The sequence below is a fragment of the Cannabis sativa genome, chromosome 4 (genome assembly GCF_029168945.1).
Source record: "Cannabis sativa cultivar Pink pepper isolate KNU-18-1 chromosome 4, ASM2916894v1, whole genome shotgun sequence".
In the NCBI taxonomy this organism is placed as follows: Eukaryota; Viridiplantae; Streptophyta; class Magnoliopsida; order Rosales; family Cannabaceae; genus Cannabis; species Cannabis sativa.
The window spans coordinates 6,675,309-6,696,238 of NC_083604.1; the positions used below are offsets into that span (position 1 = coordinate 6,675,309).

The window sequence follows — 20,930 nt, forward strand, 5'->3', positions numbered from 1 at the left end:
CTGGTTGCTCAAATTTTTAAAGCCCATTACTACCCCAATGGCTCTTTTCTGTCTTCCTCTCTAGAGTCTAATCCTAGCTACATTTGGCGTAGCATCTTTGAAGTAAAAGACCTTTTGAAATCTGGTTGTCGAGTTACTATAGGCTCAAGTCTGAATGTAAGTGTTCTCAATGATCCTATTGTTTACCTGACGAAGAGGACAGTTTGATTTAAACTCGCCATCCTACCTTTTATAATAAGCAAAGTTTCTTCTCTTTTACTTGTTGATGGCTCATATTGTAATTTTCAGCTTCTCAACAATTTATTTATTGACAGAGATCGAGATCTCATCTTGCAGCTTCAAACATCTCCTCATACTCCTCATAGCCACTGGTATTGAGTTTGGGTCAATGATCAAAAAGGGTAGTACTCTGACAAGTCAACTTATAATCTTCTCCAAAAAATTAAAAGGTAATTGATCTTCGAATCTAAATTCTGAGTTTTGGAGAGCTTTATGGCAGCTGGAAATACCCCTAAAAATATTGAAGATTTTATGTGGAGAGCTTGTTCAAATTGCCTTCCTACTAAAGTGAAATTAAAAACCAAGCATGTGGCTACTGATCTTTCCTACACTTGGTGTAAAAATACCTTTAAATCAACTCTTCATTTGCTTGTTAGCTGTAACTTTGCTCAACAATGTTGGAGGTCTCTTTTTGGTGCTGCTCGAGACAGTATAGAAGGCACTTTTGCAGCATGGTTTTAGCATAGTCTTAATACTTGGTCTCAAAATGTTCTAGAAATGGTGTTGATGCTATGTTGGGCTCTTTGGAATTGTCGCAATGACATTGTTTGGTCAAGTTTTCAACCGAAAGTTAAAAAGGTAGTCTCATTAGCTAAGCGTACTTTTGATCAATAGATTTCTGCTCAAACTAAAAATCCTTCTCATAATGATACTCTTAGTATGGTGAGGAAGGAGAGCAGTGGATTAAACCTTACATAAACATGATCAAAGTCATCAATGTAAATGGGGTTATTTTCTCTCAAGCTAAATGTTTTGGCTTTGGTCTTGTGGCTCGTGACCATGAGGGAATTCTTATTGAATCCTTTCAAGATTCAATACCATGTGTAGTGTCAATTGTCATTGCTGAAGCAATTGTTATCAAAGAAATGTTAAGTTGAATCAAGCATCATGACTGGACAAGCGTGGTGGTAGAGACAGACTGCATTAATGTGGTGCATGTTATTCATAATAAAGTTAATAATATGATTTCTCCATATATGACGATTTAATTAATGAGTTTAAACTTTTATTGTTTGAGTTATGTAATGTGTCTTTTAATTTTCACTACTACAAAATTACCTTTTTCCAACGGTTTATAACTGTCTTTTATAGTATTTTCCAACGGTTCCTAAAACCGTTGGCTATGTGGGTGTCATAAACATACGGAACTTTAAATGACAGTTTATAACTGTTGAAAAAAGTCACATTAAATGACAGTTTATAACTATTAAAAAAAACTACTTTAAATGACAATTTATAACTGTTGGCAAAAATATTATAAAAATTAAATTATTTTTAAATATTAAATATATATAATAATATTTATTTTTATTAAAAAATAATATTATTAAAATTAAAAAATAATATATTTTTATAATTTACAATATATACAATATTATTCTAAACAAAAAATACAATTGAAAATAAGTAATAAACAGAATATTACAACTTAATCTTTAAATAAATATTCTCTGAACAAAAAATATATAATAATAATATTACAGATCATGTTCTTCAAGAATAAAAAATATATTACAACTTAATCTCTAAACAAAAAAATATATTACAACTTAATCTTGTTCTTCACAGTAATGGTCTTCTTCACAATATCAGATTTCATCTCATTTTTCTCAGATCTGATTTTTCGAAATAGACCAACGCGCCGCCATTACGCCACCAAATACACAGTCAAAGTAACCTCAACTTCCCCCTCTCCTCTTCCCCTCGACATCCGAGGTTATCCACTGCCCCGCCACGAACTAATCTGCAGAGCCACAAGAATCCTCCTCTTCCGCTGCCGCCAATCCTCTCCTGCCTCTTCCGACCCTTTCTCCGACCTATCGGATTACCTCGCCTCCCTCTCTGTTACCCTAACTTCATCCGAAGCCTCCGAAATCCTGAAATCCCTAAACAGTACTCCTCTCCTCGCCTTTTGATTCTTCTAGTTTTGCTCCTCGTTTTCTCCTAATTTCTGCCATGACTCGTTTACTTACACCCGACTCCTCCTCATTCTGTCGAAGTCCACCGCCGCCGACTGCTTCGACCAAGTTCGCTCTGTCCTCGTCGATATGGAGCGTTCTGGCGTGCGTGGAACAATCTCCACCGTCGACGTCTCCTCCACCGTGCCCTGTGCAAAGCCCATCGTCGTCTCCTCCATTGTTGCGTGCGACCGAGAGAAAGAGATGAAACTTTGAGATGTGCGGCTGTGAGAGAGAGATGTGCGGCTGTGAGAGATGTGTTTTGAATTGGGTTTTTCAAATTAGGGTTAGAACATTTTTTATATATATATACCCTAATTAATGATATTATTATTTATTTATTTAAAATAAAGTAAATTTGATATATATATTTTAAAAAATTTGATATAATATTTAATTTTATCCTAATGATTTTATTATTTATTTACTTAAAATAAAATAAAAGATAATACAATATTTAATTTCACTCTAATTAATAATTTTATTATTTAATTATTTAAAATAAAATAAAATATGATACAATATTTAATTTCATCCCAATTGATGATTTTATTATTTAATTATTTAAAATAAAATATGATACAATATTTAATTTTACCCCAATTAATGATTTTATTATTTAATTATTTAAAATATAGTAAAATTTGATACAATATTTAATTTCATCCCAATTAATAATTTTATTATTTATTTATTTAAAATAAAGTAAAATCCGATGCAATATTTAATTTCACCCCAATTAATAATTTAATATTTTAATATTTTATTATTTATTTATTTGAATAAAGTAAAATCTCATAAAAAAAATGAAATGTTAAAAAGTATTTTTCCCAACAGTTATATTATTATAATTTTTTTTTTATCTTCATTTAGTATTGCCCAAGGTTTTCCACCGTTGGCATTAGTTTTTCTCAACGGTTTATTTGCTTCAGTTCTAAACCGTTGGGAAAAAATTTTGCTGGCCTTTTCCAACGATTTTTATAATTAACTCTCTTATCAACCGTTGGAAAAAGCCTATTTTTGTAGTAGTGTTTGTTAAACAATCTGCAAATAGGGTGGCCTATTTCCTTATACGGGACTCTTGTTTAAAAGCTAATTGTACCATTAGTAAAGACTCTATCCTTATTGATTTATTGTCCTTATTATTGGAGGACATCTGATTAATGAAGTTGATTACTCTTCAAAAAAAAATCTATATATATTAGAGCTATTTATTAAATCGCTCAAACTGTTCAAATCGCTCGCACCGAAAAAAAAAAGTAGTTTGAAATTTTTTGTGGTACGGTCGCAGGTTGAATTTTTTCTAACGCGGTACGGTTTGCAGTTTTGAATTGTTAATATGCAGTTTAAACCGCACCGCACCGCATATTATAAAACTACTAATTTTTATATTTATTTAGATCTATATGTGAAGTCCTAGCCCAAAGCCTACTAATTATTGTATTGTTGAAACATGAAGCTTTTTTTAACAAGTGTAATTGTTTAAGATTTATTGTATTTGTGATAGTTTAATTATTTAATGATAGTCCAAATCGCAGAAATCGCATCACACTATTTTTTGCGATGCAGTTTCTGCAATTTTTCAGTTTCGCAGTGCGGGTACGGTTTGTGAAATTAGAAAAATCGCATGTGCGAATTAGTTTAAAAAAATAGTCAAAAACCGCACTACTCACACTGCGATTACCCCTAAATTATATATATATCTAAATATTTTAATCCAATGTATATAAAATATATAATATATGTAAGGATATATATATATATAACTATACTTATAGGCCTCGTTTGGAACGTCGTATTTGGTCGTATTGTATTGTATTTTATTATATATCATATTTTTATATAATATTATGTTAAACTTTAATTTATACAAAAATATTATATATTTAGGTGTCCATAAAAATTAATACCACATATAGTTTTACATAAAAATATTACATAAAATACAATTTAATATAATACAATACAGTACACTCTAATTCAACATTCCAAACGAGCCCACGATGATATATATTAATTATAATATAACGAAGCTTTTTCATAGCGCTGTCTAGTGTCTCCGACAAGTTTTTAATTATCTTCGTGAAAGTTGCACTATATATAAAACTCTAGCTCATAATTAAGCACTAGCTTATAGGAATTATTATAACTGTCGTCTTATATATATGTACAGAAATCTGCTATATATTTATTAAACTGCTTAATTGTACTTTTGAAGAGAAAAAGAGGTAAATAATAATAATAAAAAAACATATAGTAATTGACACCGTATACCACTTTAAAGAAGAGATATATGATATTTAACTATAAGACCATTTTTAATCTAAAATGTAAAATTTATATTAAATTTGACACAAAAAAAATAAGCTTGAGTGATATTTTTAGCTCATTATTTATAATTGTCCTTCAATATATAAGATATAAAATAAGTAAAAAATAATTAATTATATGAATATAGTTAATAAATATTTTATTGAGAATATACAAAAATTATTGTTTTTTTAATTTTTTTATTATTTATTTTTTTTTTTGACAAAGTGATTAGAATCACTCATGAATTTACGACGCCCACGTCCGCCACCGGCGCTGGAACCTCCTCGAACCAGGATAGCTCATCGTCTAACCGCAGAGCATGCTTTGCCAAGCCATGGGCCGCTAAATTCTCAGAGCGAGCCACATGGGACAAAACTGCCCCCGGAAATTTAGACAATAAAGCTATAACATCTTCAAACAACGCTCCTAACTTGTTGAATTACATCTCCCCATTGTTGATAGCCGTCACTAAAGCTAACGAATATGAATAAACTGAAAACAAATCAAAAAACCAAAAAATTTTATTAGAAAATAATCAATCCGATCAAAACACTCAAAACTCAAAAATTGAAAAACTAGATCCCAAAATACTATAACTAGCCCCTTTGGCTAGTAGCAACTTAACTCTTGTATTTTACTTCATCATCATCTTAGGATTACTATCTCTTACTAAGACCCTAAAACCTAAAAATTTTGATATGTAATCTAGTAATAACAAAAATCCTGCAATGCTCCAATCCATAGGATATCAAAATTTTACTTTAAAAATTATCGCAATAATAAAGTAAGCAACGAATAATGTACTTCAATAACCTTGATTATCAATGATTAGTGTAATACAATACAATAAAACAAATAACCTTGATTATTAAGCATTAAAGACCCATTAATTCCATAATCCTTCCCAAAATAGACAAAATCAACCATATTAATTCATTATTAATGTCCCCATTTCTAAAATATTACAAATTCCTTTATTGTACTTATTCCAAAAAAGTAATTTTTATACATATTTATTTATGGTAAACCTTATTATAATCAAATCAATCTATATTGAATTGAAATTACTTAAAATAATCCAATTTAGCTATTATGACATAATTAATCCTATTTTAATTTCCAAAAAGTTGTAAAACTTCCAAAAATTGTATCTTTTTAAGTTACCATAAGAACATTTATAATGATACCTTCCTATACCACATAGATTACAAACCAAATTCCATAAAATTTTACTTCCCAAATATATCTGAACACAATAAATTCGCAATTGACAAGATACCTCCTTTTATTACAATATCTTCGTATTTATTATTCTTTAAATTACTTGATTAATTTTAAATAAAAATATTAGAATCTGAATATTAAATTCCACCCCTTTCCCTTTTTGCTAATAATTCCTAAAAATATGAACTAACCATAGCTAAAAGCTATTATCGTTTAAACTTAATCATCCTTAAACCTTTATTTCACTTGAAAATATTTTTAAAATATCATTTTAAAATTTTCTTTACATCATACCTTAACTTAAATAACCCTTATATTCCAACTAGTAAAATTTGTCTAGTGCATAACTTGTTTATTTTGTAATTTTATTGGGCCAACATTTTATTATATTTTCAATACAAGAAGCCGTGAAAATTTTAAACAAACTACCCTAAATAATTAGGGGTCAGCCATGTAATAGGCGCTATAGCCTTGTAAGGCGCCAAAGCCATAAAAATGGCACAAAAATAGAACAAACCAATAACAAAAATATTACAATATATCCCATTATAACAATTCAACTCTACAGAAACAAGAAATTTTCAGACAACAAATTCTTTGAAGAAAACTTCATAGTTTCATCCGTACTCTTTCCTCTTACAACTATCAAAACAAGATTATACAAGAAAAATAATAAAAATAAGAACAAAATATATAAAATTTAAAATGCAAAAGAAAAAATTGATGGTGCATCTTATAAGAAAACAACACCATATAAAACTTTAAAGATTTTCTTCATATATTTTGACATTGATTAGAACAGAACAAACCTACACCATTTCATTGAAGAAAAAATGACAAAAAGACTAAAGAGAACTTAACTCTAATCTTATTAAAGAGAACAAGATAAAAGAATGCCAGAATTAACCTCACCTCTGATGCTAGTGAAAGGAGTAATTTTTTTTTTTTTGAAAGGTAAAATCAAACTTTTATTAACCTTCGAAATCAGTTACCAAAGTAGGCAACAACTCAGTTGGAATATTTTCCATACTGAATGTACAATCAGGAAATAATAAAGATGCTCTAGCAAACTCATGAGCAACTCTATTAGCTGACCGCTTAACAAAACAAAAATAGACATTATTCAAACTAGCCAACATGGCTTTGCAATCTTGGATCACACATCCAAAATGAGAAGACAAGATAGTCGAGTTTCGCAAAGCTTGTACAACCACTAAGCAATCCGTCTCGACCCAAGCTTCGTTATAAGTTTGGTCTTTGATCCAACTTAGAGCTTCCCGAAAGCTCAAGGCTTCAGCAATGGACGGAGCAATATTACCAATATGTAATTTGGTACGGCATTCGATTAGCATACCATGATGGTCCCGAACCACCAAGGCACTTCCAAATCGGTTTTGTCCTTCAAAAATAGCTGCATCTACATTGATCTTGATGCTATTAACCTGAGGTTTAATCCAACGCTCCATCCCATCATAGTCTTGAAGATCAGACCATAATGACTCAATTTGAGTTTTTTGAGCGTGTTTCCATTGATCAAGATAGCTTTTAGCAGAGGCGACTATGGCTGAAAAATTAAACGACTTCCCTTGCCAAACAACATCATTTCTCGCTCCCCAAACGGCCCAACACAAAGCAGCAGACAGGCCTTGTTTTTCAGCTAATAAATGCGTGAAAACAGACACGCACCAGTCCAGGAAAATGCCTCCTGCTGCAGTCACGGTAGTGCCAATACCGACCCTTTCCCACACCTTCGAAACTACCCGGCAAGTCAGTAGCACATGAGCAATTGTCTCGTCCATCTCCTCACACAAAGGACACAATGTGCTGACTGGAACATGCTTAGAGGCGAGTTGAGAGAGAGTTGGAAGGCAGTTAGAGCCGGCTCTCGACATCAGGTTCTTGATTTTTGGTGGCAGTTTCAATGCCCATAACGACTTCCAAAAATCCGAGGCAGCTACATCATTCCCAAGTCCCTTCAAATTTTGTTGTAATGTATAGGCACTCCGGACCGAGTACATACCATTGGGCTCATTAAACCAGCAAAGAGAATCTGAATTGTGGTTTATATTCAAAGGTATTTGCCTTATCAATCTCTGGTCACGATCCTCAAACAAATCCTTTAGAATATCCTCATCCCAGGAAGATAAATCCATTGACATTATGTTGCACACTTTGGCTTGTTGAAGGGCCGGATGAGATGAAATCACTAATGGTTGTTGATGATCCGGCAACCATGGTTCATTCAGCACATTAATGGATGAGCCATTCCCCACGCTCCAGGGAACAACCGCCCGAACAAGAGACTGAGCTTCCCAAATACTACGCCACACAAAACTCGGGTTGTTTCCAATAGAGGCCGAGAGATATGTTCCATGTGGGAAATATCTCGCCTTGAAAATGCGAGAAACCAGAGACTCGGTTCTTGTTAGAAAACGCCAACCTTGTTTTCCCAGTAGCGCCAAGTTAAAATCATGAAGACTACGAAAGCCAAGTCCTCCATTGCTTTTGCTATTACACATCCGATCCCATGACATCCAAGGAATACCTTTATTTTCTCTCGACGAACTCTTCCACCAAAATCTCGCCATGGTACTTTCAATGTCTCTACTAATCTCCAAAGGGAGTAAAAAAACATTCATGGCATAGCTAGGGAGAGCTTGAGCAACTGACTTAATTAATACCTCTTTACCAGCACGAGACAGAACTTTTGAATCCCAACCTTGAAGCTTTTTCCTGACTCTGTCCTTCAAGAAACCCAACACAGCTGACTTGTTCCTTCCCATAGTACTTGGGAGCCCCAGATACATACTCCGTTCATCTGCTTGAGGCATTTGTAACAAAGAGTTTATATCCTCCCTCACCTGGTTCTCAGTGTTAGTACTATAGAAGATTGATGACTTCCCCAAGTTCACTTTTTGTCCTGAAGCACATTCAAACTGATGAAGAAGTTCTCGAATCCGATTGGCCTCTAGCAGAGTAGCTTTACAGTACAAGTAACTATCGTCAGCGAAAAGCATGTGAGACACTTTTGGTGCGCCATTCGCCACTTTGCAACCATGAATGAGACCCCTATCCTCATATCTTTTGATCAAAGCTGATAAGCCTTCCGCACACAAGATAAAAATGTAGGGTGATAAAGGATCCCCTTGACGGATACCTCTTGATGGTATAATCGGTCCCATGGTTCTTCCACCATGAATCACTTTGTAACTTGCAGAACTAACACACTTCATCACCAATGATATCCACCTATCCGAGAAGCCAATCTTTCTAAGCACCGAATCCAAGAAGTTCCACTCGATACGATCATAGGCTTTGCTAAGATCCAGTTTCAAAGCCATATAACCGTCCTTGCCTTTTCTTTTCCTCTTCAAGTAGTGGAGAACTTCAAAGGAAACAAGAATATTATCAGTAATGAGTCTCCCTGGGATGAAAGCGCTTTGGGATTCAGATACAATTTGGTCCATGTAAGGCTTCATCCTATTGGCCATTACTTTAGTAATGATCTTATACAAAACATTACATAAAGCAATTGGTCTTAAATCAACCATACTTTCAGGGACTTTCTTTTTCGGAATCAACACCACATTAGCATCACCGCAAGATGAACCCAGTTCCCCTGTAGTGAAGAAATCCTGAACCACGTTGACAACATCACTCTGAATAATATCCCAACACTTCTGATAAAAAGCTGGAGTCATACCATCTGGACCGGGGCTTTTATCTGGATGCATACTGAACACAGCTTTACGAACTTCCTCGGCAAGAATCGGTTGATGGAGGTCTTCATTAATACGTGTAGAAACCCGGCTTTGAATACTCTGAACCACCATGTCACTACTCAAGTTCGATGCACTGAAGAGAGAAGAGAAATATTCCACAACGACATCCGCAAGGCCATTTTCCCAATCCTTCCAAATACCACTAGAATCTTTAAGCTTTGAAATCTTGTTGAAGCATTTTCTATTGCTAGCAGCCCTATGAAAGTACTTAGAGTTCTGATCACCTTCCTGTAGCCAAAACTGCTTCGCCCTCTGCTTCCAAAAGACTTCTTTTTGGTCCAACACCAAAAAAAGTTCCTTTTTCTTCTCACTATACCGTTGGACGGAGAGAGTATCTCTTTTGTTCTTCAACTGATTCAACTCTTTTCGGCATTTCTTGATTCGAAGCTTAAAATTTCCAGTCACATTTTCCCCCAAGTTGATAATTTCTCAGCACAAAGAGATATCTTTTCGGCCACACTCACAAGGTTAGGAACATTCCAACAATCCTTCACAATTTCAAAGCACATCGGTTCTTTTAACCAAGCATTTTCAAACCTGAATTGCCGATTGGGAATGAAAACGTCCGGAGATACGACTTCTAGGAAGATTGGCGAGTGGTCTGAAGAAGAAAATTCAAGGTTTAGTAACCGAGCTTGTGTAAAAGTTTGAAGCCAAGCCGATGAAACAAGGGCGCGATCCAATCTAACTTCTATCCAACGAGAAGTTCCCCTCCCTTTTTCCCAAGTATAGGCATAACCAATCAAGTCCATGTCAAAAAGATCACAATCCATTAGAGTTTGTTCGAATCCAGAGATTAACCAACTCGGATAAGGTTGTCCTCCGCGTTTGTCACTTTGGCTAAGAACATTATTCAAGTCACCAATTACACACCATGGATCATTCGAATTGTTGACCAGGGACCTTAGTAAATTCCAGGTATCCATCCTTTGTTGCCTTTAGGGTTCACCATAAACCCCTGTAAGTCTCCACGTTGGGTTGCCTTCCACTTCTACCATGAAATCTACATGATTTTGAGAAAAGCCAATTATTCTACCATCTTTTTTATTTTTCCACAATAAAGCAAGTCCACCACTCCTCCCTTGGGCTTCAACAATAAACACTCCTTCATAGCCCAATCCACGACCTACAAACTCCACTCTAGCTTTATTACTTTTTGTTTCACACAAAAAAACAAAATTGGGTTGCTTCTGAGTAACAGTCTCTTTAAGGAATTGAAAAGCCCGTTGGTTCCCAAGCCCACAGCAATTCCAACTTAACACATTCATAAGTCTTGGCGGGCCTGTGACACAGAACCCGCCCCAACTAAGTTTTTTGGGCCTGCTGAAGTAACAAAACTTTCATTAGAATTTCCATTCGGTCCACTTGAAATATCTTCAGCAATTCTTTTCCTTTTTGATTCAAGAATTAGCAGATCACCATCAATGCCATCATTGATTTCTTCCCTCATATTAGTATCTCGTATGCTATAATCATTTGGAGATCCCAAAGAATCAGCCAAGGATTTACTAATATTGATGTCCCTATCAGTTCCACGAAATCCTCCATCCAATCCCACTGATCGTGGAAACGATTGATGCATCCCTTGATTTACGCCACCATTGAAGTTCCCAAGCATTGTGTCTCGAACAGTCGTACTGCCTCCCATGCCGTCGCCGGAGCTTTCCCCTCTCACCATTAGACCTTGCCGAAGCCACTTAGTGCCGATCGTATGTTGTCTTCTCCTTGGTACAGCCTTTAAGTCTAGATTGTATGGCTTCTTTATCAGATGGAGTGGGGTATCAAACAACTTAGGACAGAATTTTTCAGAGTGTCCGAGAATTCCACAGATAAAGCAAAAAGTTGGAAGATCCTCATACTTGAAATTGGCATAACATATCTCCCCTCCTTTCTTTTCTAGTTTCATCCTTCTTTTCAAAGGTAAATCAATACGGACAGAAACACGTACCCTGAGGTAATCTCGCCAAATTCCCATGAAGTTATTCTTATCCGCTTCCACAAACGTGCCAATGTAGTTTCCGATGTCTTTCACCACCTTTGCTGACATAAATTCCGTGGATAATCCATGAAGTTGAATCCAGAAATCCAGCTTATCCAGGGCCATTGCCCTTGGGTTTTCACCTTGTTGCAATCTCGAAAAAATCAAGGGAACCCTGTCAAACGTCCAGGGACTGCCTTCCACAACTCTTTCCACATCTATCTGATGATAAAACTGGAATAAATAAACATTATCTCCCAATTCTTTCACAAACATACCTCTACCAGGTCTCCACAGAGATGCCATCTTGTGTTGCATAGCCATGAAGTCCAGTTCTCTTTCAGTAAGGAAACGTCCTACGATACACCATCGATCGTCAAAGTCTGATAATTCCTTATTGTTCGTGTCATATAATAGGCCTCCATCATCATCCTCTCCGCTTGTTATCGTGATAAAATCCCTCTCACTTTCCAACTCCATACTACCATCGTCCGCCATGAAACAGAACAGATAAGAAACAACCAAAACACTAGAGCCAAAAGAGCACTTTACACTATATCGAATAACAGCAAAACAGAGAAACACAGGTCAAAGGACCAGACTCAATCACTTTACACTTAATTTTCTCTAATTTGCAAAAATTAGCTTTATTTTTTTATTATTAGAGAGAGATGGTGTCGTGGTTGTAACACTCATTCTTTGAATTTGTGAAAGGAGTAATTTGATTGAGAGTCTTAGCAAAACTAAAGCCAACTATATCAACCACGACTGATTCAAGTATACTTGATATTATACTTAACAAAACATTCCAACACCCACTTGGCTGATCCAATCAACGGAGAACTCTTTGCTTTTTATTAATCAATTTAATAATTTACGGTTCTTTTAGAATTCATGAAATAATAATAATAATAATAATAATAATAATAATAATAATAATAATAATAATAACAATAATAGAAAAAATTAAGAATAAGAGGTAGGATTACCGTGAACTTGGGTGAATTCTTGTTCTCCTTTGATGCTTCGTTCAATTTTTCGAAGCTCCAAGGCCCTTGGGCATGATAGTATATTAAGTAAGAGTAACTTATTTGATTGGTCAACTGCGTTGTCTCTTTAATTTTTTTATTATTTAAATACTAGTAATATAGTGAATAAAGAAGATAAAATTTAATTAAAGTCAATCAATTATATACTAATTACTGAAATTTTGAAGAGGCTCTAAAGTTAAATACTAATATAAAGAGCCTAGGAAGATAATATTGCCACTAATTAATTTCATCATATACCTTTCTTCCTTCTCCCAAACAAAGAATGGAATATATATATAATCAATATAATTTAGATATTTTTTTCTCATAATAATGATCTTTTAACTTGTTCATCTTGGTATAGATTTTAAAGTGCTATAATGAATTTATACATATATAAATCAAAACCAAGTATATCGATGCATGCATGTGCATATATATAGTGCGAAAATAAACTAAGGTGTATCCATGCATGCATGCACATGCATATATATAGTGCGTTTATTCATAATAATGACAATTCAGTACTGTTTAAAACTTGAAAAATTCACCAATACGTAGATCGACATGTACTATATAGTTAATTTTATTAATTAAGGTAACAGCAGCTTAATTAGTTTAATACACGCTAATTAGCTTTGAAAATGGTGTACACTGTACCGATATTACCTAGGTTAGCATGTGAAAATAAACAAAGAATGGAAGATAATATTACCTAGGTTAGCATGTGAAAATAAACATTGGACCGAAAATAAACTAAGGTGTATCCATGCATGCATGCACATGCATATATATAGTGCGTTTATTCATAATAATGACAATTCAGTACTGTTTAAAACTTGAAAAATTCACCAATACGTAGATCGACATGTACTATATAGTTAATTTTATTAATTAAGGTAACAGCAGCTTAATTAGTTTAATACACGCTAATTAGCTTTGAAAATGGTGTACACTGTACCGATATTACCTAGGTTAGCATGTGATTAATTTCATCAATAAAGAGCATAAATCTCAGAGGTTTAATTATATTTATTTATTTATTTATTTCTATGAATCTGATCAAACGTTGACCTAGCGCTTTTATAATCAAACACAACAGGATATATAATTCAATAATAATTAAATTAAATCATTTACGCATTGATATATATATTTAATTTGTATCATGACTCGCGAGGATTAATATTAGCTCTCAATAATTTGATCTTAATCAATAATGTGGAATTATATATGTACACATGAATATGAAATTATTAAAATTAATTAACTTAATTACTAACTGCAACTAATACTCTTGTTGTATATATATTTTTTCTATGTGTTTTACGTAATTTAATCGCAGTTAATTAGGCCAGGAAATGCTGAGACCGGCTCCCTTGTATTAATCATTAATGGGATTAGTTTTGGGTTATCCATAGCACTACGTACGTAGTAATTAATAATAAAAATATTATTATAATCCATATTGTATTAATTCATAAAAATTGAGACTTCACGTTCAAGGAATTTTTTCATTATTTTTATTATATATATTTAATTAGTACTATTATAATTTATATATTGAGATGCATATATTTGTTTTTCGTCTTGGAATAAGGAAATATATATTAACATTATTAGCTTTTGTCTCAGTCTTTTACTTAATTTACTTAAACAACACTCATCAAGTAAAGGCGAACATTTCAACAACTTATATCTAGGAAATGGCTCCTTATGGGCGTCTTATAGTGCTATGTATGCATATATATTGTGTCTTTGTGCAAAAAATATACAAATTTATAGATATATAGCATGTGACTATGTGGTGGTGAGTGGAGTACTTGATTACCATCATTATATACCTCTTTTCCTTCTCCCAAACAAAGAATGGAATATATATATAATCAATATAATTTAGATATTTTTTTCTCATAATAATGATCTTTTAACTTGTTCATCTTGATATAGATTTTAAAGTGCTAATGAATTTATACATATATAAATCAAAACCAAGTATATCGATCAGTGCGACTGCGGATCATAATTATGTTGTTGACTCAATTTGAAAAAAAAAAATTACATTGTCAAAATAATTGAAAAAAATGAAGAACTACATATTTTTGGTTGCATATAAAAAACCATGCACAAATTAATTGGTGACGTACGAGTGTTTTTGTATGAATTGTATATAAAATACATTTCTTAATTTACGACAAAATTAATTAATTTTAAGAGATTGGAGAGTGGTATTAGCAGTACTAGTGATGTTACTGGGTCTTGAAACTAGAACCTGCCACACCTTAGCCTGCCCATCTAAGCTTCCACTAAAAACATTCAAAACGACACCGTTTGAATCCTTTTCTTCCATTACAGCAACCAAAGATTTCACCGGTTTTGAATGACCTCCCAAAACACCCAAACAACAATACCTTCCTTCATCTCCACGTCGCCAGATCCTCACCGTCCGATCTGCGGACCCACTCAGCAACAAATCAGAGACGTTGAATAAACACAGAATAGCTCTTTCGTGTCCCCTAAGCGCGCCACTCACCGCCATATGATTCGCGCTGTCTTCTCTCTCCCAAACCAAAATCGAACGGTCACAAGAACCCGAAAACAACACCGATCCGTCGTCGTTTAGAGCCAGCGCGTTAACTGACGATTTATGCTTTTCCAAACTCGCTACCAGCGCGTGACGCTTCTCTCCTTCGGGTTTCGCCCATACCCGAATCCGTCGATCGGCCGACCCGGTGTAAACAGTTCCGTCTGGCGATACGGTAACGGCGTTAATTGCGTCATCGTGTGCTTTAACGGACTCGACGCAACGGAGATCGGATGTCCGCCAAATCTTCAAACTTCTATCCCAAGAAACAGAATAGATCATTCCGTTGTTAACGGCGAGGCCTGTAACGGCGTCAGAGTGTTCAATCCAGAGTCGTTTCTTGTGACGACGGACGTTGACGTAGTTCTTTGGGAGAGCGAAACGCCGTAATCTGTCGTTAATTGTGGGAAGTGTAGTCAACAGCTTGTACGGTTTGTTTGTTTTAGTCTTAACATCAGTCATCGTTGACATCCTCCACACTCGGATTTTACAGTTCTGGTGCGCCGTAAATAGTTTCCCGTCGGTGAAAATAACGGCCTTAATTGAACCGGAGGAGCTATCATTACCGTTAAACGAATCGAGATGAGAGTAATTCGTGTTCCGATCGTAGACATTGATTTCGTGTACTGAAGCTACGTACAGACGGTTTTGGTGGACGGCGATGCAGGTGATCGGCTGCTGAGGAAGACGCGGTTCGAGAGTGGCGACGCAGGCGTAAGAGACGGTTGGGGTTTCGGCGGAGATTGGTGAATGGAGTGAAGGAACAGAAGGGAGTGTTTGTAGAGAGAGGTTGCTTTGGATACTGGGACTCGAAGATGATGATGATGATGACGTGGCCGTATCGGAGACACTGCTTTGATCGGAGACCATGTGTTTGGAAGTGTGCGAAACCGGCACGGCGGCGTTTGTGGCCGTAGTGGTGGTGCAAGTGGAGAACCAGGACCTAACTTTCATGGCCGGCTTAATTAATTTCGAAAAGAGGAAAAAGACAAAAGAACTGAGAGAGAGTAGAGTTAGAGGAAGAAGGTACAGAGGAACAGTGTGAGAAAGTTGGGGGGTATTTATAGGGGGACAAGAGTAGAAGAATATGGTGGTGCCACGTGGATATTGGAGGAAAGAGATAATATAAAAGGACAAGTGGAGGTGCGGAGGAAGGAGACTGGTGCAAGTTGGTGAATTGCTTATATTAATTAATGGCTGTCTATTACCCCTGAATGAAGCAGAGCTAGCTCATCCGTTGAATTCAACGAGGGTATTTTGGTAATTGTAGAATACAGTGAAGAAGAAGAAGAAGAAAGAGTGTGTGAGGCCCATTTAGTTTGGGCCTTATTCAAATTTGAACAGTGGTGATAACGCTCTTACTTTTGTTTTTTGTTTTTTCTTTTTTGATGAAGTCTCTATCAGGACTCTGTTTTGCCCACCACTTCCTTTTTAGTATTATATATATGTTTTATTCATAATAATAGCGAAAAAAAGAATTTTATGTATTTCTTTCTTCAAAACATTCAAATATTCGGCTACTTTCTTTTTTACATATGCGGCTTCTTCACATTTCAATTTTAGGATAATCTTTATTTTTTGAGGAATTCCAAACTTTTGGACCATATAAAAGTGAAAATTGCCCACCCAATATGTAAGATCATTTCTATTGGCCTTGTTAGATTCTTAACAGTACACCGATCTGACATTTTTATTTTGTTTATTGAATTAAATTATGTAGGATCGATATTAAATTACATCAATAATAATATGTCACATTTTATAGTATTTGATACCTTAAGGTGCTACTTAACATTTTTTAATATGTAATGGTGATAATTTATGTTTACAGGTTGTGTTCATATTGTGTCGAGACTTAATACTACAAGCAAATATCAAACTCAAACTCAAACTCAAACTCAAACTCAATCCATTTATTAATCGTGTCAAAAATTAAAACTCGAGCCCAACCCTATAAACAAGTTGACTTGACTCTACCCACTAAACATGTTTATATAAGAGTTATTTTTGTTAACTTATTATCCACTCATTAACTTATTTATAACAAATTTAATACTTTTACAATGGTTTTACGACACATTTATAACAATTAACATGTTTATGTTCTTTTTAACTAAAAAAAAAATATAATTTACATGTAATGAAATTAAATATAGGTTGTTGTCCTGTCAATTTCGGGTTAAGCTAGTCAATCCAAAATAACTTGTTTATAAACAGGTTAGCTGTATCAACTAAAAAATGATCCACAAACCATTTATTTCGTGCAAGTTTTGAGTCGTATTATTGTGTTTGACTAATTTGATCAACTACTCAATTATTGTATATAATTTTGGATTAAGGTGCATGAGATTACATTTCAAAGTTAATTGATGATGGAGGTAAGAAAACTTTATATTGCATTTTTTTTTATAATTGAGTAACATGTGTAACTTTCTAACTATATTTAAGTATAGTTACAATTATACTCTCTTTACTATTTGTTAATAATTAAAATGTATCGTTATTTATTTGTTTTTTTTGTTTTTTTAATTTTTAGGTTATTTTATTAACTTCTTGCATTTTTTAAATAAATAATATGCATCAATATGCATCTTTCTTTTCTTATTTTTTTTTTATAATAAATATGTACTATTTTACCTTATAATTAAAAAAAAAAAAACTAATTAGGATTTTTGCTCCTGAATTTTGACATGTACCAAATCATGTCTCGTGAACTTTGAAGATTGTTAAAAATCCCCCCTAAACTATTGAGATTATTGGATTTAAGGACTTTTGTGTAATTTTAGTAAGAAAATTCTAACATGGATAAAAGTTAGAGGGCATGATTTGGCACATGTCAAAGTTCGAGGGGTATAATTTGGTAAATATCAAAGTCTGGGAGCATAATTTAGTACATGGACAATCACCGAGTTAGTAAAATTAAATGAAATTGGATAAAAGTCCTTAAATCCAACAATCTCAATAATTCAGGGGGAATGTTTACGGCAAAAAAAGTTCACGAAGCATGATTTGGTTCATGTCAATGTTCAAAGAGCAAAAATCATAATTAACCTATAAAAAATAAAAGAACTAACTCTTTTCTCTCTTTTTTTTCCAACAAATTTTGCACTTGTATTTTTTCCTTATATTCTATCATTCTTTAATTTTTATTTTTCATGTTCGTGATATATATATATATATATATATATTTATACTATATATAAACAAAACAAAATACATATGATTATACATTTATACTAGTCAATAGTATGTGTTAGGTTAATTCACTTTTGTTTTATTCTACTTTTTTTAGTAAGAAACTATTTTTTTTTATGAATAAGCCAAAAAAAAAAAAACTAATTAGATAGTCAACATTTACTATAAAATAAATTAAAAGAATAATTTATAGTGGTACATATTATCTATTAGAAGAAAAAAAATGATATTTTAATAAATTTAATTGTCTAAAAAAATTAACAAACAAGTAAATAGAATTATACATTTTAATTATCATAAAAAAATTAAACATAATTTAATAGTTAAAAAAAGAAATAAACGATATGATTCATTTTAATTATCATAAATATTTAAGGGGTGTTCATAGATTAATTTAGTTTGAATTTTTATTTTTTTTTTCGAACCAAATCAATAGTATTAGTTTTTTAAAATTCAAAACTGAATTTGACCTGCTCAAATCAAATTAAACCAATCCATTTAAAAACGAATTAACTTAGTTTGAAACCGTTATCTTACATATAATATTTTTTTTTTTTTACACTTTAGCCATGTAAGACTATTTTTAATATTACTATGTAGAATACTAACTAATTATAAAAGGTTAGAATGCTAATTGCTATTTGTTGTCGTAGATTTACATTATAGCCTAGTCGTATTACATACCAAGTTCGAATCATATCCTCCCCAAAGTAAAAAAAAAATAAATAAATACAATAGTATTTAGTGCTATTATGATTCGTTTGTTACGTTGTATTACACCGTATTATATTATATAGTATTATATTTTATGTAAATTTATATTCGGTATTAATTTTTATAAGCATATAAATATATAATATTTTAGTATAAATTAAAATTTAACATAATATTATATAAAAATATATTATATAATTTAATTTAATATAATAAAATAGGATAATACAACATAATACGAACACTACAAAAAAATTTACTTTTAGTTAAAACAAAACTTGTGACTAAAAGTGAAAAAATTGTGACTAATTATAAATTATGGTTCTTATATATTGTGACTAAAAGGTCCGTGGCTAAAATTATTAGTCACAAAAATTACAAATTTGTTGTAACTAAATGTATTTTTAGTCACAATACTTGATGTGGCTAAAACTAAATTAGTAACAACTTGTAACTAATTACTATGCTTTAGTCACAAGTAACATTTTGTTGTGACTAAAAGTCACATTTAGTCACAAAAAAATTATGTTGTGACTAAAATATTGTCACTAAAAGTAACAGTTTTTTGTAGTGCGAAGTATAATGTCTTGAATAACAATGTTTTTAGATTAAGAAATGTTAAAGGGCATATAGTGATTTAGTAGGACCACCTAAAAATGACATGTTACTATTGTTGTAGACTTGTAGTTTAATATTTGGCCTCATATATTTTAATTTAACAATAATTAATATAAAAAATTAATAACCACTCTCATGAGATGTCACCTTACAATAATATTAAACACAATTTATATTTAATAGGAATGTCATTTAAAATTAGTCTATTTAATTAATTTACTATTCAACTATTAAATCGTGTTGTTGATTTTTTGACTTTTTGCCCGTTAATTTTTTTTACTAAACTATTTATAGTGTTGAAATATATGAATTTTATTAAGTTTTATCTCACGTGGCTAACAAAAATAGTGATGTGGTTGATGTGTTATTGTCATATCAATGCTATATGGATCTTTACCATTTCTTTTGAAATAAACTTAGGGAAGACTAAAGCTCTGGAATTTTCCTAGGGGATTCTCCCTTCTCGTCTGGTTCAATCTCCAGTTTACAATTCTAGTTTTAACTTCTAGTCTGATTCCCTCCTCTTTTCTCTTTCGTTTCCCCCTTTTCTTTTCCCCTGCATTAATTGCTTATGCTCTCTCATCATTTCCTTACCATCCTATCTACCATTTATTATTGTTCAGAGCGACAAAGAGGATCTTTTGGATTTGCATTTAATTTTGGCTGCTAATCCTCTTTTATCGAGTTTCTTTTCTCTGCAGGCTCTATTCTTTGGCTGTTATTAACCCTGAAATCCCATCATCCTTTTAATTACCGTCGTTTTTTCTTCTTTGGGCTCTGTCAGCAGTTTTAGTTCCCCTTCCAGGTGCTGGGCTACGTTTAGGCTCCCTCTTCCAGGACTCCCTAGCCCTCAGATAAAGCCTTTCTTCTCCAGGTATTTTGCTTTTTTTGTCTATTTAAGGTTTCTTCTTCAGGTTATTTCTGCACAACCCTTTTATTCCCTGCATTCCTTTCTCTTTTATATTGCTGTCTTTACCTACCAACCACTAGCAATGAACCTTACCTCTCAACCCCAACAACCTCCCTCTGCCTATACTGATGAAGAAACTCTTGTTCATGAATTTGACAACATCTCCGTCCACCAAGATTCTACTCCCCAATCCTACTGTCTGGTTGCCAAAATCCTCTCCCCCAAAATTATTAAGTCTGACTGGGTTGCCAAAGCCATGAAGGAAGCTTGGATGGTTCGCTGCCCCTTCTCTTTTTCTGAATATCATTCAGGAATGTTCCTCATTCGTTTTGGCTGTGAAGGTG

At 33.2% G+C, this 20,930-nt stretch overlaps 1 protein-coding gene across 1 annotated transcript; it reads right to left on the bottom strand.

The window, feature by feature from the left end:
- Positions 1-14,575: 14,575 nt before the first annotated feature.
- LOC115712254 (protein JINGUBANG) lies at positions 14,576-16,190 on the bottom strand. The gene has a single exon (XM_030640509.2). The coding sequence runs from the start codon at positions 16,101-16,103 to the stop codon at positions 14,766-14,768; it is 1,338 nt and encodes a 445-aa protein (XP_030496369.2). The 5' UTR covers positions 16,104-16,190; the 3' UTR covers positions 14,576-14,765.
- Positions 16,191-20,930: the final 4,740 nt, after the last annotated feature.